General features: G+C 37.3%; 1 protein-coding gene across 1 annotated transcript; it reads left to right on the top strand.

Annotated features, from left to right (window-relative positions):
- LOC579315 (arylsulfatase J) lies at nucleotides 1-26,704 on the top strand. The gene is made up of 7 exons (XM_030993056.1): nucleotides 1-501; nucleotides 17,380-17,566; nucleotides 18,918-19,120; nucleotides 20,461-20,668; nucleotides 22,476-22,728; nucleotides 23,826-23,971; nucleotides 24,473-26,704. Exons 1-7 carry the CDS (start codon nucleotides 226-228, stop codon nucleotides 24,742-24,744), a joined length of 1,545 nt encoding a protein of 514 aa, XP_030848916.1. The 5' UTR covers nucleotides 1-225; the 3' UTR covers nucleotides 24,745-26,704.

The following is a 26,704-nucleotide window of genomic DNA, read 5'->3' as shown; positions in this document are numbered from 1 at the left end:
TATACGGAAACAAACCGCCGGCGTTATACACAAAAACACTCCAGAGGTGGATATTTCGAATTTTGGCGATTTAAGTACTTTTGACGAATGAAGTCAACTTTTGACAAATGTAATAAGGATCGATTTTTGGTTCCAGTGTAAAGACAGCTTATAGATTTCCGCCTTCATCTAGAACCAAACATGCGATACTAGTTTAATAAGTTCAATCATTGCAACAACAAAAACATGGCTGTTCGGCACCTCGGTGAGTTTGTCGTGATTGTATACCTGACGTTGGTCACATCTGGGTCCTCGTACGCGGAACAATTACCCAATGTCGTGTTCATTCTCGCTGACGATTACGGATTCAACGACGTCGGCTACCATGGTCGATCGCAAGGGTCTGCGATACTGACGCCGAACCTGGACAGGCTCGCAGGCGAGGGTGTTAAGCTAGAGAACTACTACGTCCAACCGATCTGCTCTCCAACGAGGAGCCAGCTCATGTCAGGAAGATACCAGGTAAAAACCAGGAATAATTAATCTTTTTTCTTCTTCTTTGCCTCATCAGTGGATTTATTAGGTAAACATGGTTTACATCCAAAGATACAATGATACAAATCATACTTACATAATCACAAACGCATCATAATCGGCATAACGTGAAATGAAATAAAGCTTATGCAAGGCAGTATTGCCTTTTTATCAACCCGATTGGTTACGTGGCCTAGGATACTCTTATTTTTAAAGGTTCATTTTTTTTCTGGGGAAAATAATCATGAACACCGAAACCTCATATACATTTAATGAAAAATCCGGGGTATTGCTCCAAAGGGGTGGGCGTGGGGAACGAGTTTCCCATTTTTCATTTATGAATATATAACTAAGGGCTTCTTGTGGTTCTGAAAAAGGAAAAGTTCACAAACCTATATTGTTTTGATATATATTTAAGTATTCACATTGGATTCGCCTGAGCAGAAACGAGCGACATTATGAAAATGCCTTAACTTGCCTTTCTTTTTAAATTTGGACGTTATCCGATCACACTAGCAAAACCTCACTTTCAAAATGAACTTACTATATCTGTGGATGCCATTTCAATGAGGTAAATTTATTTCTTTTTTTAAAATTCATATCCACTATATGTCTTAAAGAAACTAAAATTGTACAGCTTTCTCGAAAGATCGAAAACCAGACAAGAACAGGATTATATCTAGACAGACCTTTTTAGTTTTCTACATAATCTTGTCAGCAAACTTTGTTGGCATCAGCCACTATCCAAAATGTTAACGTGATGCTATAGCACAGGGGTTCTCAAACATTTTCTTTGACGGTGCAGATGTGATTTCTATGAAAGCTGTAAGGTCCAAAACATGAGGTGCCATTCGCCTGACAGTTTTTAAGGTCAATCGTTTCCTTTAACGTAAGTAAAACTACGTACAATATGATTGCTGGAAAGCTGAGATCGAGGATTCGAGCATTACTCAGTTTTGTTTCAGACTTATAGAATCTACTGCTAAATTTTACAGTAATGACACTTGCATACTGAAGATAATAAGGCTTGTTTTATGTCTATATGTGATCAAAGGAGAATCGTTACAGTTATATATTAAAAAAACAGAGTCGCCGGTGCACCCAATTTTCTAGAATTTGAAGGAATTTTCTTAAAACTTTCAAAATACCTCTTACGTGGATTTTCTATTCGGATAAATTGCTATGACGTTTAAATATACATATATGTATATGAATTATTTAGTGGGCTTATTTTGGATGACCGTCTTGAGCTATGGAAACTCACACTCTCTCCTAGGGCCAATTGTATACAACATCGGGTTGTCCTTTCCTTGCTCCAGCGATCTCGAGGCAGCTCCTTTCAAAGAGCACAATAAGCCCTCCAATTCAGCATTCCATATCATTGATCAATAGCAGAGACGCCCTCAATACTGCACAAAACTTTCAATGAGATGATGCCCACATTAATGGTGAGTTATCATCTAGAAAAAAAAAAGGATTTATCCTTTACTGAATAGATACTCTTGCTATACATTGTTAAATTTCTTTGCCCCGATGACTTCGAGGCAGCAGACTGCAAGAAATTGCGTAACGGTAACAAAAAAAGTCCACAGGAGTGGTTGTTAAAACTTCATTCATCAATAACAGACACGCCCGATATAAATTTTATTTTTCTTCTTGAAAGTCAAATAGCCCCTTTCATTTCATTTTAGAAATAACCTCTCTTTCTCTTTTAACGGTATAGACTGCTTTTGGAACCCCCCCCCCCTCCCCCCAAAACGATATGGAAGCTCTTATTACCAATCTAAATGTGAAATAACATGTTTTGACTAATACGTGATGATAATTATGTAAAATCTATTCATTTCTACATACATGCACATGTTTTCTATAATTCTTCACTAATAACAAAAGAAAACACTTTTTGGCTCAAGCTTGATATCCACATGTATTGAAAAGAATTTACATCACATTAACGCTTCGGCATTCTGCATAGTCTTGTGAAAAAAAATACTTGAGGATTCACAAAACCGGCATGTCAGTTTAATGGGCATTCTGACAATTAAAAGATCGCGAGGGTAGCCAGTACAGAAACGGTCATAGCTCATTTAAACACCCCGTATTCAGCACTTGCGTCGCACAGTGGGCCAGAATCGCCTCAAAGTGTGCCAAAATTCAAAATTGGCGAATGTGAATTTTTATATTTTTTTTAATCGCTTTGGGAAGAAAACATTCAAAAGAATATTTTTCCACCCATATTTTAATATTTAGCGAGTTTTAAAAGTGTCATATACCCCTGCGAACATGGGAAAATCTATATGTTTCTCCAAAAATGATAAAAGAAGCGACTTTGCAATAGGTGTTGAGAATTTATGAAGGGAAAAGCAATCAACTTGATACTGCGTGCACTTCTTGCCTATTGGTAACCCAATTAGAAAATACAATGACCACATTTATGGAAGCTTCATTTTGGGGAAAATGAGCATTAAATTTCACGAAAAAAGGAAAAAATTGCAATTTTTATATAAAAGTAGCATATTTATTAGGATTCCGGCCGATTCCCGCAGTGATGTTAATCTCAAAATGTCTGCCCAAACCTAAGCTTTTCATGTATGGTATTTCTTTTTGCCAGAATTTGCAACACTGCATGTGTAGGTGCTTTTCCTCCCCCACGTCCTTCGATTACTATTATTAGGCATAATCGGTACACATTTGTACTATTCAACGCTCGTCCGCGTAACCATGCCAACGGTTACGTCAGTGTAGAGCGTATAGCGTAGTGTATATTGCTTCCACACGTTGATGCAATTTGCAATAACATATGGTATCATTCTAGGAGAACTTGGATTGAAATAAACGATGGCGGTATTAAGAAGACAGCTTTTTCATGCTGTGCATTCAGCTGGCTTCATTTCAGACATCAAACTGGCATCCGAAACATCCATTGATGCATTATGTGCATATCATAGTGTGGGTAACAAGTCAAACATCCCACAAAAACTAATCAAGAGTTTGTCAAAGACTATTGGACGCTTTCTGTATCGTATGCGAGAGAAATGGAACAAGTGTGGTCGTTACCAGGAATATTTCATGAAAGAAAACGAGGACTGGCTTAATCAGACATTGACATTCAATACTGAAGTAGAAACATTTCTTGCACAGCAAAACAGCACAGATACTGGGACAGAAACAGAACCAACTTCAGACTTGCCAGGCACGTCACAGGGCGCATCCAATGTGGGACGTCCACCTAAGAATTGGGACACCCTCCAGTGGCGGATCCAGGGGTGGGCCGAAACGGCCGCGGCCCCCCCTATTGGCGAAGCAAAAAACTTGAGAAGGAAAAATGAGGAAGAAAAAAAGAAGGGAAAAAAGGGGGGGAAAGGAGAAGATAAAAGAAAAGAGAACAAAAAGTAAAGAAAAGAGAGAGAGTTCAAAAAAGAGGAAAGAAAAAGAAGAGAGGAGCCGGTGAGAAAGCAAGACAACGAAATGGCACTAAAAATTAGTGACAGTAACGACGAATAAGGGAAAGACAAGGGGAAGGGGGTGCGTGAAGGCGGATGCATTAAGGGGGAGGGGGGGGGGGGTGACTGGCCGTATTCTTATTTTTAGGTTATGCGAAACTGAGTCGAAATTATGCTTCTTTTCAAAACAATCTTAGCATGCTTGTTTATGTTAAGCCGGAGTGCATGAAAAGGTTAGTGTAGAAACACTTCTGAAAAGGCCGCGCCCGGCCCCTCCAAAGAACGGCAGAATGGTAATCTATAAATTATGGGGTCATTCTTGATGGCTTGGGAGTCGTTATAAAGGAGGGGGCCGGCCCTACTCAAATGGTAGTGACGGTAACGATGGATAAGGCAGAGGGGGGGGGGGGGGTCGAACCCCCCTCAAATTTTTGTCAAGTTGTCAAGTTGGTCCTGATGTGTATAATGCGTAGACCAGGGGTTCTCAAACTTTTTCTTTGACGGTCCAGAAGCGATTTCTATGAAAGCTGTAAGGTCCGAAATGACACTTGTATACTGAAGATAATGAGGCTTGTTTTTGGTCTATATCTGATCCAAGGAGAATTGTTACAGTTTAAAAAAAAACAGAACCGCCAGTGCTTCCACTCGTTTAAATAGAGTTTCCTGAAAAAGAACACCCAATATCCTGGAATTTGAAAGAATTTTCTTAAAACATTCAAAATGCCTCTTACGTGGATTTCTTATTTGGATGAATCGCTATGACGTTTTAATATGTATCAATTATTGAGTGGGCTTATTTTGCTTTCTAATGGATCCATACAACGTGGCAGAGCTTGAGGGGTCTGGTAGAGCCTTTTCAAGAAAAAAATTGTCTTTAGGAGAAAAAAAGAGGTTATTTCTAAAATGAAATGAAAGGGTTATTGACTTTCAAGAGAGAAAATTGTCTATAAGAGAGGAAGAGAGGTTATTTCTAAAATGAAATGAAAGGGCTCTTGTCAAATAGCCCTTTCATTTCATTTTTTCTCTCGAAATAAACTCTCTTTCTCTCTTATACACAATTTTATGAGATGGAATCTTCAATCTGAAGCCTTTTTGTGCTCTTTGAAAATGGCACACTGAATGGGGGCAGTGCAATTTAAATTTCAAGGGATGGATTAGAGTTTTTATCGCTCTTGAAAGTCAAATAGCCCTTTCATTTCATTTTAGAAATAAACTCTAATACATTCCTTGATATTTAAATTGCGCCGCCCCTATTGTGTCCTCTTTTTAAAGAGCACAACAGAGCCCTCAGATTAGGCAGCAAGTAGCAAAACAAACCCGTAACACTGGACACAACATTCAATGGGATGATGCCCATATCATTGAGTTTGAAACGCACTTCTGGTCAAGAATGGTAGAAGAAGCATCTGCATAAAAAAGGATGAATCCTTCACTGAATAGGGATTCTTGCTATACACTTTTACCTTTGTGTAAATAATAAAAAGTCCACGGGCGTGGTTGTTAGAAGCTTAAACTACATAAAACTCTCTCCAATTTTGCAGGGGAGAGCCTTTGTCGGGAGTCTTTAATAATAAAAGGGATAAATCCTTCACTGAATAGGGATTCTTGCTATAATGTTACCTTTCTTCGCTCCAGTGATCTCGAGGCAGCAGACAGCAAGAAATTGTGTAAATAATTCGCTGTTGCCGGGAGTCTTGCATGGGGCGGAGCACCAGGAAGTTCTTGAACTTTAAAAAAAATTAGGAAATTCCAAATAGTCGTCATGAGCGATAGAAATTGTAATTTCCTCCTTGAGAGTCACATACCCCCTTTCATTTCATTTTAGAATTTAACCTCTCTTTCTCTCTTAAAGACAATTTCATATAACTTCTGTTTTCGTATTGTTGTACTTTCGTCCGCAGACTACTTAAGCACATGTCGAGCCAACTCAGTCGGAAATGTAATATGTAGGCCTAAAAGTAAAGTTAAGTTTCATGTTCTTCCTTTTTTCTTTCTTTCTTTCTTTCTTTCTTTCTCTCCCTCTCTCTGTCTCTCTCCTTTTCCTCTATCTTCTTTTTAAAAAAAAAGTAATTCTTTCTTTTCTTCTCATTTTTCTGTGTGTGACATGCGTTGCGCGTACGTCTATCAATGTCTTAATAATTATGGTAGATTTACATTTTGATGTTTCCCTTTGTAGGTGCACCTTATATTCCAGAAAGTGCCCTATTTTGATGGTGCCCCCCCCCCCCCATGTATTGATCTCGATAAAAAATAAATTTCTCATTAATTCTATTTCCAATATATCTAATACTTGCACTAATCTCCAATTAAAAAAAAATCGTCTACTTTCTCTCAAGACAACATTATATAAAGGATTCATTAATGCAAGGCTATCACGCGAGTAATCTCTCAATTTCTAACTTCCTGCTTTCCTCATCTCCCAGTCTCCATTGCTTTAATATTCCTCGTTACTTCCTTCCAATTGAACTCCAACTTAATTGATGTTATACACTGCCTTTGTATCTATTCTTCAACTACAGGTAGATGCAAATGTTACTCAAAATCCATTATATAAATCACACTCAGGATACAGCCAATCGACGAGAATTGCTTCAATCTATATTTTACATGTATCATTAATATATGGTTTTACAATGGCTATGGTGATGAGTTGTCTAGGTAACATGTTGATGTGTTTGTTAAAATGTATTACCATGGTGCACCTTCTTGGTTACAAACAAATTATGTGTATGTATTAACGTAAGTTCGTGCCTTTACATATCACAGTAGAAATCAATGTTTTATATTTGATGCAGAATAATATTAATATTTGGAGATTAGAAACACAAACAGTTTCCATAACCGTTCAAGTGTTTCAAGAAAAAGTTAAGAAAACTTTCTCCTGGATGTAAAGCGGTTTCATTGGAATTAATCGAGAAATTCCCCTCGCTAGCGTGTAAATAAAAATACGCCGGCCGGCCATACGTAAATGGCAGTGACGGTAACAACGAATTAGGAGGAAGGGGTGCATAAGTGAACTACAAGCGATGATGATGGGGCGGGTGGCAGGGGTAGGGGGCAAAGTTCGCCCCACTCTTCAAGTACCCCCTCCCCAAAGGGCCACTTTTACTTTGTAAAGAAGTGCCCCTTCCCCTTTTTAACTCGGATAAGCGCACATTTCATCAACACATGTGCCCCCTTTCCTATCTGATAAGGGCTATTTAGAAAAATGAGGCCCTTCATAAATAAAAAGTGTCCCTTTTCATCTCTGGTAAATGACCATTTTCATATATGAGAAGTTAATTCTTTTCACTTCAGTGCGCTCTTCACCTCCGATAATTGCCCCTATTCAAATCAGAGAGATGCTCGTTTTACTTTGAAAAGTACCCCTTCCCCTCCTGATAGGTACTCTTTTCATCTATGATGGGTGCCCATTTTCACCTTTGCTAACTGCCCTTTTATTTTGAATCGTGCCCCTTTCCCTTTCTATTAAGGGACCTATCCCCTTTTCATAAATGCCCCTTTTCACCTCTGATAAATCAATTTCTGATGGATGCCCCTTTTCCGTCGACAAATGCCCATTTCCCATACTCATAAGTGCCCAATCTCATTTCTGGTGAGTGCCTCCTTTCAGGTGTAAGAAGTGCCCAGTTTAAACCTTGATAATTACTCTTTGTACCTTGACACATGCTCCTTTTCTTTTCTAATAAGTGTCTTTATCCCTTTCGATATGTGTCCCCTTAACCTCTCATCATCCGGCACGTAGGCACGGGGGGGGGGGGGGCACGTGCCCCCTAACCTGCTCATCATTAGTCTTGCACTAATTTAAAGCGACTAAGAGTAATTTCCCCTAAAGCTTGCTTGCTCGCTCGCATTTATAGATGATACAATTATGTCACTTTAAAACAAATGTTTTTTCAGTCTTCCGTGATGCTTATAACCCCATCATGATTTGGTTTTTTCCTCTTTATAAGATGTAATTTTTCACTCTGCGACCTCACAGATCTTACATTTTTTTCTCGCTCGCTTTGCTCGCTCGCAAATGAATATTCAGACAATCACACTCAGCCGAAAGTGTGATGCTTAAGCAATAACTTGTATGATATATAAAGAAAAACAAATATTGAAATCGTCCCTGATAATGGGATCACAATGAAAGGGTATATACCAATGTCTAAAAAAATGTATAATTTCGCCTTGAGATTTCGCTCTGTAGGTGCCCTTTTTTGTTGGTGCTTTCCACTTTGGAAATAGCTCCGCCGCCCCTGCTTACGCATTAGCGCCAGCGTTAATTTCACGCTTGCACGCACAGGGGGTGTGTGTGTGTGTGGGGGGGGGGGGTTCCTCTCTAGCTCTGAAGCTGATTTTTTTTTTTTACCTAGATTCGTGCGATTCGGTTAATACTTTTAGAGGGAGTCTGAGGGGTGATGTGCCCCCCTCTGAAGCTGACATTTTTTTGGATTTTTGAAACTGGATTCGTGCGTTTTGGTTAATACTTTTTTGGGGAGTCTGATTTGATTTCAAAACACCTGCAGTTAATGCGGGATGGTGTTGCAGCCTCTCTTTCCCCGAAAATTTAAAAATTACCAATATGCATTTGTTATATCTTATCTTGTATATTTTGGTGACAATTAACACTTTTCACAACATACATAAGCTTAAATTTACGCTCACTCGCCAAATTATTAAACCAGGAAATAGATATTGGGGCAAGAGGCTTCAGCCCCCACTGATGGAAATGTCAAAAAAATTGCGCGCGAGCATAACTTGAAAACGGGGAATGTTGATATCGGACAAGAGATGTGACGTGAGCATGTCCCCTTTCCAAAATAATTGTGCCCGTTTGTAGGTACCAGTACACTATTAAAGTACAGTGCTTCTAATATGACCTTGTCAGTATTGGTAAGTTTAAATAATGGTCTGCGCGAATTTCGAATTTCCGGCCCCCCCTATTGGAAAATCCTGGATCCGCGCCTGCCCTCTCAGATCGTTCTAAAAAAAAAAGCACACCACCTTCTAGAAGACTGGGAACCAGAGGAACTTCTATATGCGGCATCTCAAGGCGTGTATAAGAAACATTCAAGTTTGAAATATGTGTTGAAATTCGCAATGCTAACACCATCTGAAATCAATCGATGTCTCATTCTTTAAATTCATATGGAAAGGGAAACCCGATACAATAAACAGAAAACAAGTAGTTTGTAAATACGACAATAGTGGACTAAAATAGTTGATGCCGGACACTTTTATGGAGAGAAATTTAAAAATGCTCCAATTGTGCGTCTTAGGTCCAGAGACCCCTGAAAAGTTCCCCTAGTCAGTGTAATATAAATCTGTCTATGTGTTACAATGATTATTTGCCTTGCCCAACCAGAAATAGTATTTTGATGACGTCATAGAAATTTGAAAATGCTCCAACTGTGTTTCTTAGGTCAAGAAACCCCTTATAAGTTCCACTAATCTGTGAAAATGAATCTGCCTATGTGTTTAATACATAAGTATTTGCCTTGTCCAATCAGAAAACAGTATTTTAATGACGTCAGACGAATTTGAAAATGCTCCAATTGTGTTTCTTAGGTCCAGAAACCCCTTATAAGTTCCACTAGTCAGTGTAATATGAATCTGTCTATGTGTTACAATGCATATTTGCCTTGTCCAATCAGAATATAGTATTTTGATGACGTCACACGGATTTGAAAATACTCCCATCGAATTCTATGGGTCCGAAAACCCCTCAGATACTCTAACCAGGAACTTCATTAACCTTCTTCAATGAGAAATTAATTCTGGCCCACTGTGCGTCGCCGTGTGAAAACTCCCTATAGTTGGTCTCGTGGGCTGTTTATATAATCCCAGCTATTATCACAAGCAAGATTTTTTAGTGATCTTTCTATGATTATGTTGAAATATTTGTCTTTACCATGACACTAAGCAGACAGGTGGAGGGTGTCATACACAAGTTAATTGTATGTGGGAGGGGAGGGGGCACCTGCCCTTGCCCACATTTTCCCAAAACATCACACAGAGTACAGAGGTATACTTATCAATTGCACTCAGCACTCTCCTGGCCTAATCCTTTGAACTGTCTGGACTGTCTGCATTACTTTATTTGTGTTTGTTGATGGACTTACTTGTCTTGGTCATGGGCAATAATATAATAAGGGGCTGGAGACGCGGGGATGGGGTGGGGGGGGGGGGCATATGGAAACGTTGTATCATACGCTCAATCTGACTTGCGTGCATAGAACAAATAAGCATTTTCCATGAAAAAGTGAAGTTTTCTAAAATGTGCGTTTCTTTCCAGCATTGGGGCGCCCGGAAGTCACTCGGGTAACATTTCATAAAGTATAATATAAAACGACCATATGCGAATTTTCTGTACTTTTGTCGGAAAAAATACATTTATCCAGCACAATGTCGTCTCTTTTTGCGTTGGAGAAGAGCAAATAGCGAGTTTCAATCACACTTTGGCCGCTCTCGCAAGCTCTCACTCGTTTCACTGTGGTCAAGAGACTTTGGGGCAAGCGGTTAATGAAAATACTAATCGTTAGCTTACTTCTGGTATCAAACTTATTTTGATTGATTGTATAATTTTGTCGGAATAAAGGAAACAAAAATGCTCGACCAACAACTTATCAGCGTCTAAATTGACCTTTTGACCTTAAATTCCCTGATGCAAGCGCACTAATGACGTGGTCTTTGCTTAATCGGTGTCTTTTATCGTAAAATGCGACACTTTCACAATGTTTATACATCTTTTTTTTAATTTTTAGTAAGATATAACATATTTTTTCTGACATCACTGAAGTTTTGGGTTTTATTTAATGAGTAATTTTTAAATAAAAGCCATTTTACTGTTTTGATTTACTGGATCGTACCATTAAAGTCGCAGGGTAGAAAGATGCATTTTCCAACCTCGTCAAATTTAATTTACGTTCCGACATTCTGTTAAATGGGTTCGGGTTGTTAAGAATCCACTGCTTTCTGCTCCAACAAACGTCCACATGCGGAGTCGTTTATCAACTAAATTATTCAAATTTATGGATGCTTCCTAGCTTCCCAGGTGTTTGTGTTGCTGTTGAAGCATTTCATTCACCTGCTATCATTCTTTGTACTCCAATTGCCAGAACGCAAATTTCATTTTGGTTTTATAGTTTCATCGGAGTCGTTTATCAACTATAATGTATTCAAATTTGTGAATGCTTCCTCCCCAGGTGTTTGTGGTGTTTATGCATTTCATTCACCTGTTATTATTCTTTGTACTCCAATTGTTAGAATACAAAATGCATTTTGGTTTTATAGTTTTATGCAATAAGTAAGTTAATAAAAGAGTATGTTCTGCACAATAAAAACAATGTGTGTCCCTATTGTACAATGTAATGTGTCCCCTCATTTTGTAATAGTTAATTTACCCATTCACATAATGGAACTACCTGCCCAATGAAGCCAGTGGCCTGTGACCCCTGAGCACTCAACACCGTGATGGAGTCAGTTCGTGCTCGAATTCTTTTATGAGACAAATACAAGCAAACGTTTCCATATGGTGCAACTGCCAACGCCCACATGTCCTGAAAAATCCCTAATTATATAATAAGAACTTATCAATTACCCTCAGTGACTCAGCACTCCAAATCCTTCGAACTTTCTGCGCTACTAAATGTCTAATCGCTTTTGTTCATTCAATATACCGAGATACTGCCCAAAATTATTTCGATTATTTTCATTATCCATCTTTTGACACCAAATTAATGGTGATTAGAGGTTTTACTTAAAAGTTATCTTTGAAACTCTATGTAAACACGCTTAGGTCCACAAAACACTAAGACATGTATATGCATACAGTTAATACACATGTGGGGAATACTGTTGTTGTTGTGGAAATCGAATCCATAAAATTTGGGTTGCTATACCTTTTTATTGAAAATAAATTTTAAAAAACGTCTTCTTTACACAGGATATTTTCCTTCCACATGGGCAAATTCTAAAAAAAAGTGAGGAAAAAATGCACCTCTCCGATTTTGATATATAGAAAATATTATTTAATGAAATTCAATATTAATTTTCGGGAAAAAAAATCACAAAAATCGTGTTTTTTTACTTAAATTTGCAATGTTCATTAATCCCAAAATCGTTATATCGTTAAAGATAATTAAATTTTTCTTTCATGTGACACCAAACTTATGGTAGGTCAAGGTCTCCTCAAAATATATTAACCAAATACTCCTCTACGTCAAAAGGGCCGCTTTTGGACGCCCCTCCGATTTAGTAAACCAGTAAAAAAAAGACTCCTCTGAAATATTATGTATTATGATAACATCTTTCGAATAAACAAGGTGTGCTTAGTTTGTGCGGTAGTGGCAGGCAAACCTCTCTTTTCTGGCTTTGCCCCTCCGCTTAAAGTAGAGAATTAATAAATGTACTTTGACTTGTTTATCAAACTGAGTTTCAGTGCATAGATTTGGAGAAATTCTCTCTTGTCTTCCATCAATATTACGGTTCTCTCTTTGTAAAATACGCAACATTCTTCTTCTTCGCTAGACGTACATGCCACCGTTGGGTGTACTTTCATACCAATATATATGGGACCCGGTTCACAAAGCCTTTTTTCAATGACAAATGAATAAAATCAGTAACAAATCTGCTGATAACCAATCAGAAGCAAGGATTTCAGTAGCTTAAAACAAAAACTGTCATTTGTCACTTATGACAAGTTTTGTGAAACGCCCCCCTGGCGTGCAGGTGTATAAACAGTGTCTCTATTACAGTATTACAAAAACAGTACATGTACGACTAGTGCACACCGTGATTGGTGAGCAAATCTCCTCATATAAGAATGGGTAAATGGCTTGATCTGAGTTGAATAAGGGTATTAGGAATGAACAATTCCATTCAAAGAACTGTTTTCAGACGTCATATAGACGTCAACCATATAAACCTAACGGTGTACTCGCAATTAACAGCGCCCCCGCCAGCTAGCCGCGACAGGCCAATTTTCGGCTCGCGTAGCAAAGCGATATCCATCGATCAAAATGACTAAAATGGTCCAAGATATAAAATATTTTAAATGAAATTGATTGTCCTAATATCCTTGCACATTTTTATACTAATTTTGAACATATCCGACATGCACACCAGAACTTTTACTTTTGACTGTTTTAACTCTTGAAATTAAGGTACTTGTAAATAGGCGTATATATATAATATCACAAACTTTTATGTACGGAAATAATTGATTAAGTAAGCTAAGTTGTCGATTGCTTCGGCCCTTTTAGCTTTCATGGAAATCATTTTTGGACCGTCAAGAAAATGGTTAAAGAACCCCTGTCCTAGGCCATACACTAGCATCTGTCTAACATACTGTTTCATCAGTCTGTCACAATGTGGGAATCGAGCAACACATTGCGACTAGGATTTTTTGATATTGCATTTAAATGTTGGTACTGCTACTAAGAATTTGGTAACCTTTCAAACAGAAGACATTTCAGACAAATCATTAGGTTGAATAAACCTTTATTAACGTAAACTATTCTACACAAGGGTTATAAGAAAACATATCCAACGAATTACACATATATGAGACTCAAAGAGAAGATTTATAGAATTCACTGATTAATATAAATCCTTAGCTGGGTATTTTCTACTTCTGCCCCTAAAGCTGGAAAGACCTGGACCAATTGTTTCGTCTTGTCCAATAGTTCCAGTTACAGAACAGCTACATGAATCCTAAATTCCGACTTATTACATGATACAAACAAATATTCAAAGTCATTTTTGGACACAGACCGTACATTACAAAGAAGGCATGCGAACATTCTTGCACAGTTGTTACCTTGTCCCGCCTAGACTATGCAAGCTCACTTCTGTGAGTAATATGGGCATCGCAGGTCCAATGGCTTCAGCGTGTTCAGAACCGTGCTGCAAAGCTCGTAAACAACACCATGCAATCCAATTAAAAAATATATATTCAAAATCCTGGCTATAACTGACAAATGTCTCCACAATCTAGTCTGGCTTTTTCTCATCAACAGGCATCAATCATCTTTCCATACCTAGAACATCCACAGTGACAGATGATAATGCTTTTCAATCATATGATTTCTGGAATCAACTACTTCGGTACATCCTTACACCATCCATACTAGCTAGGCACCTTTAAGAAGCGTATTTACTTTAATACCTATGCTCCCTCCTTCATACCATGTACAGCGCTGTAAAAAAAATTGTGAGAGCGCTATGTAAATAAACATATTTGTATTATAATCATTGTGAATAAAAAGATAAATTAATTAATATATTCATACATATACAATGAAAACATAGATGTATTAATAAGTTTATAAATAAATCTCTGAAAAAGATTAAGAATCAATGACGACCCTGTATAATGTGTACATTAGAAAACCTTTCCCTGATGAGTGACTCGTGTACGATTTTGTTATCGTTTTGTTGTTGTTGTTTCATAAAATTATATAATTGGAGCTGTCAACAATTAATTAATTAATCTTGAACTGAATGATACCAATTACCAATTACTTTTTGTTATAGTTTTATTTCTTGCATTGATAACAAATTCTTCCAGAAGTGCGCTTGGTTACGCCCACATTGCAGTAAACCGCCCTCTGACGGCGTGGAATAATGAAGCTCAGGGCGTGATCACATGTCACGCTGCCCTCTAATTGGTCAGTTGGAAATGTAGCTTCTCGTGGACCTATCCTGAAATGGGGGTTTTCGCCAGATTTATTTCATGGCCTCATTAGTTTAATTGCCTACTTCCTATGGATATTATCAACATTCTTTTTATATATTGGTTTCATTACCAAGAATATGAAAATATTGATGCAGACGAATAAGTATAACAATCTTTGTAGGAAACAAAACAACATTTTGGGAATGAGCTCTTTAAATATTGTTCACAAAGATGGAGGATATAGTTTCTCTACATGTCTCCGCGTCATAATAGTGATATTTTTCTTACAAAAACGGCCGTTTAATGGAGGTGCCATCATGAAAATCCCAGAATATGTAGTTGTGATATATAATTTCCAAATGGGAATAGCTTATTGGTAGATTTTAGTCAAGAAACATTTATTACAGCTTAATTGATATCTTGACCTTGAGAGGGGGCTATACAACATAAAGAGTTATTATTTTCAATTTCATAACTCTAGACTTGATTTCAACCGCGACGACGATCACTGAATATTGTCGGATCGTATATGCTTCCAATATGTTCATTTGAACCAAATTCTTGACCACATACCAAAACTTTGTATTACCTTTAATACGACCTTTACTCTAAGGTAACTTTTCTCCGTCTGCACAAGACTATACACGTGCTGTTTTTCTATGATCGGTGCACACAGGATACTTCTGTGTCAGCAACACAAAGATAATGGAATGTCAGATTTCAGAGCAAGAATAAATGCTCTGTCACTCTCTTCACGGTTGAACTCAAGTGAGCATCTCATTTTTCATTCCTTTGAAATTTCTTTGGTGGTTTTGCCATTCATAAGACAGGCTGGTAGTATAACGACAAATAATAACGAGTTAAGGAACACATTTTGATACATCGAGCAGGTATTACAAACAAAAACCAAGGCCGTCTGGAATTCTAGACAATAGGTATACCAAGTTTAATATTGACATTATAGCGCTATTCACCACAGACGAGACGGCGAGTCGCTCAATCAACCAGATCTTATGTTGATATATATATAATAACTATGTAGAGGATAACTTAAGATGCAGAAGGTCACTTATCTGTTATAGTTATTATTTTTACATTTGTCTTGGCCACAAGTGGATATTTAAAGGGATAGTTGAGTTCTGTTTTCAGACCGCAAATGCCTTCAAAGTGCATGGTTATTGCTTTTATTCTTATCTATGACATTTCTAGTGCCCTTTTAGAACCTATAATTGCTATGAAGGTAATTTTAGACCCAAAATGTGTGAAATTTAGCAAATACAAGCATACCCATTGAGCTCCACTTTCAAAAAAACACAGTGACCGTTAATTAATTATTTAATCAAAAATAACAATACATGGGCCAGTTTGTTTCCAAATGAAAGACACATTCAATATGATTATGAATACAACTGTAGGAATTTTGAAATAATAGAGGATAACTCAAGATGCAGAAGGACACCTGTGTTAGTTATTATTTTTACATTTGTCATGGCAACAAGTGGATATTTAAGCTATTTCCTTATGTGAATGAGATAATACCTTGTATTCTTATACTATCTAATTACAACTTATAATCTTTGCAATATTAAATCCATATTTAAACCATCTCTATGATTTCAAGAGATTGCAGTATAGCAGTATATATTAACAGTTATAATCTTAACAAATATCGCATACTACTAAACGCTTATATGCTATAACCTATGTAGATTGCTTCTATGTGCTCCATTAGATGTAATAATGGTCCTGTGGTCGAGGGAATTGTGCCTAGTCTACCTGTTAAGGGCGTCACTTTGCTACTGGGTAATGACCTAGCACGGAAAATTAATGTCTCGTTTTATCCCAAGTGGTGACCCTGCATATGATGAAATTACAGATAAATTGGTTGAGGAGATGCCTGACGTCTTCCCATCGTGTCGATGGGAGCAGCCAACTCAGCTCCACAACGCCCGCCCGCTTATTTTTTTCCCCACTGCAGCTCCGGATCCCCAGTATGAACTCATTTGCATACAGCCAATCAGAGCTCATCTTGTCAATAACAAGCTTTACGCGTGCTAAAGATGCGAAATTCGAAACGTTGCAAAGGTATTCAACGCGGAGTCATGAGACACCCTTCAATCAGTAATGAAAAACGGAAACATTTTAGGAACCGAGCTTTTCAAATAACTATATCACATAAGCAACTTTTGCGCAAGTCGACTTTTGCACTCTCACAAACAATACCTCCTGTTCAACCAAGCATGAACACATACCACACAAAAATTGATACTGAACGAGTTGGGATAAAACACTCTTTCATAAAATATATACTGTTCATAGATTTTTTTAAATTTTTTTTTATAGTTAGCAATTTTCTAGGTGTAAACATTTTATTTACTTACACGGTATTGTCCACGGTGATGAGGGACATAGTTTCTTTATGTGGTGTGTGTGTATTGGGTTTTTACAGACGTGTATCAATCATACATCATTAGGGACTTTTAGATTCGCACGAAGACAATAGGTCTATGCTACGATCGACGTCCTTTTAATGCATTGCCTTGAATGGACGTCACACGTATCAGTCCATGCAAATCTACAAGTCCATATTATTTACGTCTGGGGACGGACCTTTAAACGTCACCATCCGAAAGACGCGTCTAGTACCTGCGTCCTCGAATAAATCAGTTTGTAACTTCCATTATAAGCAGTGGATTACAGGCGCACGCCACAACGCCTATAATGTCTCCACTCCATGTCTTATGTATTCTTTACTAGATCCACACGGGTCTCCAACACGGCGTGATCAGACATGCCCAGCCGAACTGTCTGCCCGTGGATGAAGTCACGCTCCCACAGAAACTCAAGGAAAATGGATACACCACCAACATGGTTGGTAAATGGCATATCGGCTTCTACTTGGATGCTTGCACGCCCACCGAAAGGGGCTTCGATTCTTTCTTTGGTAAGGGCTTATTTTAATGAGTAATCACAATAAATATACTACTACTACTCACTATAAACAGTCATGATGGACAAAGAAAGGGGACAAAATATACAGTTCCTCATCTTACCCTTAACATTTGCTGTGGTAGACAAAGGAACATCCCTTCACTGCTATTATGTAAAATAAGTAGAACAGGTGAATATGCATGTGACACCTGTTCTACACATTTTTACATAATAGCAATGAAGGGACGTTTCTTTGTCCATCACAGCAACTGCTGAGGGTAGAATGAGGAGCTGTATATTTTGTCCTCTTTCTTTGTCCGTCATGTTTATAGTGACTCCTACTAACTAAAATGATGATAACAACAAAAATGCACATGTATTGATAATGATAATACTACTGATAATTTATCCCCAAAACATATAACAGTAATTATATTAATGATAGGCTATAATATTTATTATAATAAAACCAATAATGAGGATAGTAATAATCTTAGAAAAAATAGCTATGAATGTTATTAGTATTATTATTATTATTATTATTACTACTATTATAGTATTGATTATTATTGTGATAAAAATAACATAGTTAATAATAACAATAGCAACATGAGAACATTAATGATTAAAATAATAATAATTATGTTAACAATACTTACAATAATAATACAACAAACAATAATAGTAATACTATAATTAAATTATAATAATAACACTAACAATTATTGCAATGGTATAATGATAAGTAACAGCTATGTTCAAACGTGCTTTAGCAGCAACCTGTATAGACAGACCACCTGTCTATAAAGACCACATTTTCTGTTTCCATCGAAAGTAATTAATTATATAAGCATAAATTATGCTACAGGAACCTGTACGTAAAGACCACCTGCCTATGAAAACCACGTTTCCTGCCCCCTTTGATCGATTTACAGGGACCCATTTCACCAAATATTTTTCCAATGACAAATGACACAAATCAGTGACAAATAGAATTATGTAGTAACCAATCAGAAGCAAGGATTTTAGTAGCTTATAACAAAAACTGTCATTTGTCACTGATGACAAGTTTTGTGAAATGTCCCCCTCCCCCCCCCCCCCCCCCCCCCCCAAGGTTTCACTGTCTTATCACTGAGGCGCGATAGCTCAGTCGGTAGAGCAGTGGTCTCGTAATGACCCGGGTTCCAAACCAAGGCGATGCGCTAGTGCCCTTTGGTAAGGTATTAATCCTCATTACCAGGTCCCTCGGAGAGGACCAAAAGCAGTCGGCCGTCTGGTTGCTTACTTACAAGCATTATTACTTTCTAAACAGTCAGTTAATAACCACCACCACCGACCTTTTTTTCGTCTTTCTTTTTGATCAGGGTTCCTAATAGGAGCTGAAGACCATTACACGCGCATGCTCTCTTGCGAGGCATACAATGCCAACGATGGCAGTACCAAGACCCTATCAGGACACGACCTACACGCGAACAAGACACCGGTCTTCGATTACGAAGGACAGTATTCTACCCATCTCTTCACGAATAAAACAGTTGATGTCATAGAGAGGCATGACAAGACAAAGGTACGTTTACGTGGACATAATAGGGACTTTTAGATGTACACGCCGAGAGCGTGGACTGCCGCGTGTGACAGGCACTGGGTCGTGCCCGGCAGTGCCTTAAAAAAGACGTCACATTACCTTAAAAGGATGTCACACGTGGCGGTCCACGTTCTCGTCGTGCCAATCTAAAAGTCCCTAATAGTCCAGCCTCTGTACCGTTTCCGTGCCAAGCGCCCTCATTAACACACCGTCAACGTTGTAAGTAGACCTAGCCATTCCTCTCAATTCTGTACATGGACGGAAATTGGGGGGGGGGGGGGGGGGGGGGGGGTCGCGCGGTCAGTGAAGAGACCGCGCTGAGTGTGGGATCAAGGCGTGTGATTGAAGAATAAAAACAAAGAACGGACTGAATTTGGACTGGGACAGTATTTCAAGAACTCGTTTCCTAAAAACTATCTTTTTCCATATTTTTCTTCTTCAAAATTTAAGCTTACATCGTCGGCATCAGTATTTTTTTTATTTACTGGTATTGAAATGGGCAGTTTTTCTGAATTTTCTTCATTCACCTAGCCCATAAATTAAAAGTGATTTTTTTGAAAAGTTGGTTTTATACATGCTTTCTAACACAAACTTTTTGAAAGGTGTTTGGCACACTTTGTTTAAAAGTAAATCTTAAAGAGAAGGTTGAGTTCTGGGAAGAGATAAAAATAATTTGTGAGCGTTATCATTCTTATTGCAAGTGTGGAAGAACATCAGATAAGACATATTCCCTGAAAAGCATGGCTCTTCAAATGCCTTCATATTCTAAATATGTCATGTAACATCGTAACATACACCACGTGTTCGTGTAGTTCTATATACATCTTTCTGTGTACAGTGTTTGTAACTTTACCAAGACTTGGCCAAATTTCTTATCATTTTGGTGATTCTGATTTTGGTGTAATCCTTGCAATACACACAAATTCTTATATGCTAGATGATCAACCTTTTCTGGTCGATTCCACACCGTTTCTTCCACAATGCAATCGCATGACCACAACTCAACTTCATCTTTAAAGGCACTCTTCCTGTATCTGACTTACTTTAGTAGGATAAGAACATCTTTATGTCTTCGAGCTAAGCTAGTTTGCAGGAAAACATGTTTCTACAGATTATTTGAGCATTAATTTGATTCGTTCTTTTTCATTTTTGTTTTCGTTTAGTGTTTGTACCTTAAAGCCATTGTTCATGTACAGTAATTACTGTAGGTGGATTGAAAAATCTCCCCATCTCAAAACTTAGGCACCTTTCAAGAAAAATATTTGTATGGATTATTTGAGCATAATTTTCATTTTTTTTCCTTTTGCATTTGTACCTTAAAGCCACTCTTCATATACCTGGCATATCAAGCCGTTCACGCACCTTTGCAAGTACCTGACAGCTACATGGACCCATACAAGAACATAGCCGACAAAACCAGACGTACCTATGCTGGTATGGTATCTTGTATGGATGAAGGTATAGGAAATGTCACACAAGCTCTCAAGGACGCTGGTCTTTACGATAATACCATCATAATATTCTCAACAGGTAAAGAAAAGCACGTTTCCATTTACTTTTTGACCCTATCCAGATACTTATTTCGTATTTTGTGATTTGGCTTAATATCGTGTTTTTTTTCAGAGCCAAAAACTAAAAACTAAAAACGAAGGCATAAATAACTACCAGGGGGTGTTTCACAAAGATCCTAAGTTGAAATTATCTCTAGTTGGACTTAACAATCATCGACAGCCGTAAGCATCTATGAAAATATTTTGTAAAAGTTTTTTCAAAAGGCATTTAATGTTGATTCTAATCATTCATAGTTTTTATTATCAAGGACACTTCATGTTCTTGATGTGAAAATTATAAAAAGTATAAAATAATTGAATTTCTGCTTCTGAATATATTTGATTTTAAGGCTACAAATGACTTTCCATAATTTAGAGTTAAGTTTGACTTAGGATCCTTGTGAAACACCTCCCTGATGAGTAGAAAGGGCATTTTTCATGCAAAGATGTACACTGTGTCTACCTATGCTGCGTGACCATAATTCCATTTTAAGAAGAAGAACAAAGGTAAAATATGCTTTAAAACTATTAAATTGGCAACAAATTTAGAAGTTCAAAATAATTGTTTCTCAAACAAAAATTGTTATTTGTTTAGTTTTTCCAGTAGTTTCGTAGCTATCTATTGCTTTAAGAGACAATAAAATTTATTACAGCAATTTAACAACAAAGAAAAAATAATGTTGAGAACATAAAGTGATTGGGTATTTGTTTCTAGTTCATCGTAACTGTGCCATGGACCAGTGATGGCCTGGTGGTAGAGTCGCTGCCCGGCTAGCAGTAGATGGAGGTTCAAGTCCCGCCGTTTCCAAGATTTTGTCTTACTTTTTTTTTCAATTAGAGATCGATCAATCGATCTCATTTACTGGGTGAAAGCCACAAATATGTTTAGATAATCAAGTGATTAGTTTAGGTATTTTCAAATTCCATTCCCGGAGATTGACAGAACTTTATTTATACACATTACAACTTATGTCAACACTTAAACATCAAATATCAATGATACAAGTAAACGATTTTAAAAATCACTGAACAATAATTGACCCTACCGCAAATATCATGTTCGACAGAAGATGGCGACCTTTCTCCCACAAAATAGAGAGGTTAGTTAACACATGCGCAGATATACCCGGGAAGACGCTAAGACAATGTTTTTTCGGCTTCCATAGCGGTGTCAACTAATTCTTTAAATTACTAATTTATCGTTCAGGTTTCATAAACTCCCCCGATGGTTTGATGAGATCTACGTAGGCACCATTATAACTTGTTATTTATATTTTGTTGGTTCTGTAACTATTATTTCTACAACGGAGTTACCAGTCCTTGAGCCAAGGCATTGTATTTGCATGGGAACCGGAAGTGCCTTTGCCAAATATACCCATGGCCGGTACTGCCCTCTGCGGCAGAGAGAATTTCAGCAGGATGGTACGGATAATGTAGAAATTACTATTATTGTTTTGCAGTGTGTGAATGCAAATTTGATCACTAAGTACGTGTGTTGGCCCAGTCAGTAGAGCGTCCGCCTCAAAACCGGGAGGTCGTGGGTTCGAAACCCGGCCGCGTCACACCAAAAGACGTTAAAAGACGGGAGTTGCTGCTACCTTGTTTTGGCGTTCAACAATAAGGGATATAGCAACGTCCATCTGGCGCTGCTCAGTGGCTGCCGGGCTCACGATCAATTGGGCAAACAGAATTTCCATTTCGGTTAAACTTAACAAAATTTGGAGTGGACGTACCTAGTTATACATATCACCTATTTAATTTAGTTTTCCTGTTATGTTCTTGATCAGATAACGGTGGACATATTGATAGGGGTGGCAACAATTGGCCACTACGGGGAAGCAAAGGATCCATGTGGGAAGGAGGGATTCATGGAGTAGGGTTCGTACACAGCCCTCTTCTACCCGATGCAGTCAAAGGAACAGTCAATCATGAATTGATGCATGTGAGCGACTGGCTACCGACTATTGTAGCAGGTATTGCAGGTGGAGCGTTGAATGGAACCAAACCCTTAGACGGCTACAATGTCTGGAGCTCTATCAGGTACCATAGCCACCAGGCACTCTTTTTTCCCCTCTAACTTTTTATAAATCTAGCGAATCATTTTACTTTAACTCATAGCAGTTACTGGATTTCGGATGGTCTATATGAATCTGTTATCATGTACCCTTTCGATAAAAGCTCCAGCTTAAAAAATAAAAACTCATGTATTTTGTTCAATTCTTTTCTTCAATGACAAATGTTTCTTTGTGACTAAATTGATCAAATATTGTTCTTCTAACAATGATATTTTGTTGATGTTAAATTGTTTTAATGAAATACATTCTCTCTGCAAGCAAAGTACCTAGGTAAGATTTTGTGTTGAAAAGTTGAACAAATGGCCAACTCGGATCGAAAAACAATGCAGTTGTGAAACCTCTCAATCTGTTGATAATTCAAGGATTTTAAAGCTTATTTTGCCTTTAGAAAAGCCTGCCGTCACACGCAGTTCGGTCATGTAACAAACATGAACTCAATACGCGAAGACATATTTGCCGATTTCATTAGGCGACAGACAAGACTAGTGAAATTGCCCAAAGTTACGTCTTTTAAACTATTTCCAAATGCGTCTTTTAATTCTTCTTCTCATTATACTTTTGTTACTATTTGTTTTATTGTCATCGTCATCATTTTTAATGAATGCATTCACGGTCTCTTTAAGAAAAGGGTGCTAATCACCGTGACCTTTGGCCGTTGACCTTGTTGTTAAGATTCACCACATTTATTTCTCAAAAGGAGGTAAGGTGATCGTTAGTCCGACAAATCAAATCGGGTTCATAAGTCCGAAAATGCGAATATCCCTGATTTAATTTTCGGAACAACAAACTCTTATTTTATGTTAGGAATGATATACCCAATTTCATTTATTTTCGGAATTACGAATCTTTGAATAGCGCGATTGCCTCCTTTTTGTACCAGTGTCCTTTGAACAGCTTAGTTTATTTCCCTACAACAGGCCGGGGAAATGGCTGCATTATGCTTACATACAAAATGTATGATTTTTTTAAAAAATTAAGGGGGGGGGGGGGGCAAATGGTTTAAAACAAGAGAATTCTTATATGTTAATAAAACCTGTTACCTTTGCATTTGTAATTTGTCAGTGGTACAGCTTCGTCCCCTCGAACGGAACTCTTGCACAATATCGACCCGAAAAAGAAGCGACCTGAGAACGAGAAATTCGATACATCAATGAGAGCTGCGCTACGCGTTGGAGACTGGAAAATAAAGACGGGCGCAGACTATGACGGTGAGTCAAAATTACCTTTAGTTATTCGCTAATTTTCATAATATCAAAGGTAAACTTGAGCTCTCGTCAGACTGCGCCTACGACTACTACTAGGAGCAGTACTACGTCTACTACGTCTACTACTACTACTACTACTACTACTACTACTACTACTACTAATTCTACTACTACTTCTAACACCACTACTTCTACTACTTCTACTATGGAACCACTATTACTACTACAACACCTACTTATACTGCTTTACATTTACTATTACAATATTGTGCTACTATTTCTACCACTACTACTACTACCACTACTAATACTACTTATGCTACTGGTACTACTACTAGTTTTGTAAACATTATCATCATCACCATTACTTTTGTATTATTATTTGTATCTGTACCTTTTTCAGAATTTTCATTATTATTTATATCATTGTTTTTATAATTGTTGTCGTCGTTGTCGACATTAAAGGCATTCTTTCTCTATCCAAACCTCTCTTTGTGACAATAGTAACCGTATTCAACGAGTGGATGCCGCCACCCGAATCCGGACTCGACACGATATATCCGACAGAGAAACCGAACCAAAAGGTCTGGCTCTTCAACATAACCGCCGATCCTCTGGAGCAAACCGATCTTGCAGAAAAGTACCCGGGTGTGGTCGATGAGCTTGTACATAAATTAGAGGAGTATTACAAAGGTTCGGTTCCAATGCGGTATCCGGATGAGGATTTGGAAGCGGATCCGGCTTTGCATGGCGGTTCATGGGGGCCATGGAAGTAAATCCATAGCAAATTTAAGCTGAAACTGCTTCGATCGATACTAATAGTAGTGGTTCTTCTAGGACCCCCTCCCATGACATATATATAAATATATATTATATACATAACATTCTTGAAAACTGTTTGAAAACTGCAGTGCATGAAAATGCCAGATCCAAAGGGCAAAGAGCACACGTGCCCCCCCCCCACACACACACACACACACACACTCCATCAAACAATTGGGAAATATGGGAAGCAGACAATGAGAAGAAGAAGAAAAAAGGGATGGAGAAAGGGAATGATAAAATGGGAAAGTAAACAGGAAGAAGACACATATGAAGCATTGGCTTATTTAATTTGTTAGAATTTCGTAGCACAACGGCACACCAAACTCCGCATGACTTTTTTGTTTGTTCGTCATAGAATTTTCGAAATTTCCCTCCACCCCGAGCCAAAAAATCCTGGGTCAACTAATGCATCTTGCGGTAACTGTCCCCTATTTATACACAACGACTTACAGGACTGAGAACAAGTAATATTACAACAAGTATTATTCCTGTCTACCATCAATAACAAAGTTTTGATGTAATTAACAGCGCCAAATTAATCTAATTGACCTAGACATCACAGAGGAGTCTGTTAAAAAGAAGAGGTAAAATAGAATTTTATTTGTAACTATTATTTCATTTTCAAAATTATTGTAAGGTTTGATTAAAACATACTATGAGTACCTTCTACACTCAGTTTAAACTAGAAATAAGAGGGGAAATTTAATTATTGGAGATATCTAAGTATTGCTCGATTGTGTCCTGTTCAAATAATGTTTCTTGAGTTCATTTGCGTTCCACCAGAGAATTTGAATCATGAGAAACTTGTTCTTTCTTTCTAATGACAGAATTATTTGAATCTACGACAGGTTTATATGAACATATGCAATGACTGTGCCTCATACTGATATGAAATTTACAATACTCTTGTATTTGGTAGAACGTGTATTCCCTGGTTATTTTTTTTTTAATCTGAAGTTGTTCTAATTCACAAGAAATAAGATGAATGGAGGTCTTGCCTTACAAACTATAAGACAGTTATATCCATAATACAAATTGATGCATAATTATTTGTAGAAAAAAATAGGTGTAAAGTATATTAATGTCTTACGTAGCAAACAAAAAATAACCTATGATTTATACATTTCTTTTTTAGACACGGTGATTGGACAAATATGGCTCCTCTTGAATTTAATATTATGTCATAAAGTGTTTATTTCAGACCCCTCTCAAAATATAGTCAAATTCATAATTATAATACCCGATTTTCCAACAATTTCCATTTATGGTCTGTTAAGTCTAGTTATAAAGCTAAATCAATACGTTATCTAGGTCCTAAACAGTAAAATATGATTCCCCAAGTAATAACGAAATCCCAATACATATCTTCCTTTAGAAAACAATATACTATCTTATTACTAAATAGTTATTAATCATCAGTTATTCATATATTCTATATATCTGAACCCCCTTTCATTGTTTTCTTTTGCCCTCTTTGTATATATATATATATATATATATATATATTTGTTTTTACTTCACTTTCTCTCGTATTATAGATAGTTGAAGTGTTTGTACTTTGCTTATTTTACTTAATGTATTGTTGTGTGTATTTCTGTTATGGATGATCTAACTTTACAGGTTTTTGCAAACTTCGCCGAAAGCCCAGCATATAACCTCTGTAAATGTAGTTAAAATTTACTGTTACCTTGTATACTTTGATTTTATATATTGCGAAACAAAATTAATTGAATTGAATTGAATTGAAAGAACTTTGTTTCTTCGACATAGCACATTTACAATATGGGTCCCATTTATGTTATATTTGCAGATTGTGAAATCTTGTTCATCTTCAAAAGATATTTCACTTAGATTAATCATGTATTAAAATGTTGAATTAAATTCTAATTTTAAATCCTCTTGAAAAAAAAA

The sequence above is a fragment of the Strongylocentrotus purpuratus genome, unplaced genomic scaffold (genome assembly GCF_000002235.5).
Source record: "Strongylocentrotus purpuratus isolate Spur 01 unplaced genomic scaffold, Spur_5.0 spur5_scaffold_20, whole genome shotgun sequence".
Taxonomy (NCBI): domain Eukaryota; kingdom Metazoa; phylum Echinodermata; class Echinoidea; order Camarodonta; family Strongylocentrotidae; genus Strongylocentrotus; species Strongylocentrotus purpuratus.
Note: the sequence above shows the minus strand (reverse complement) of the source record. Positions and strands in the feature narration are given on the sequence as shown.

Coding starts and splice junctions, on each gene's coding strand:
- LOC579315 (XM_030993056.1), top strand. CDS start 226: ATGGCTGTTCGGCACCTCGGTGAGTTTGTCGTGATTGTATACCTGACG. Junction 17,567..18,917: donor GGGCTTCGATTCTTTCTTTG/GTAAGGGCTTAT, acceptor CTTTTTGATCAG/GGTTCCTAATAGGAGCTGAA. Junction 22,729..23,825: donor AATGTCTGGAGCTCTATCAG/GTACCATAGCCA, acceptor GTAATTTGTCAG/TGGTACAGCTTCGTCCCCTC.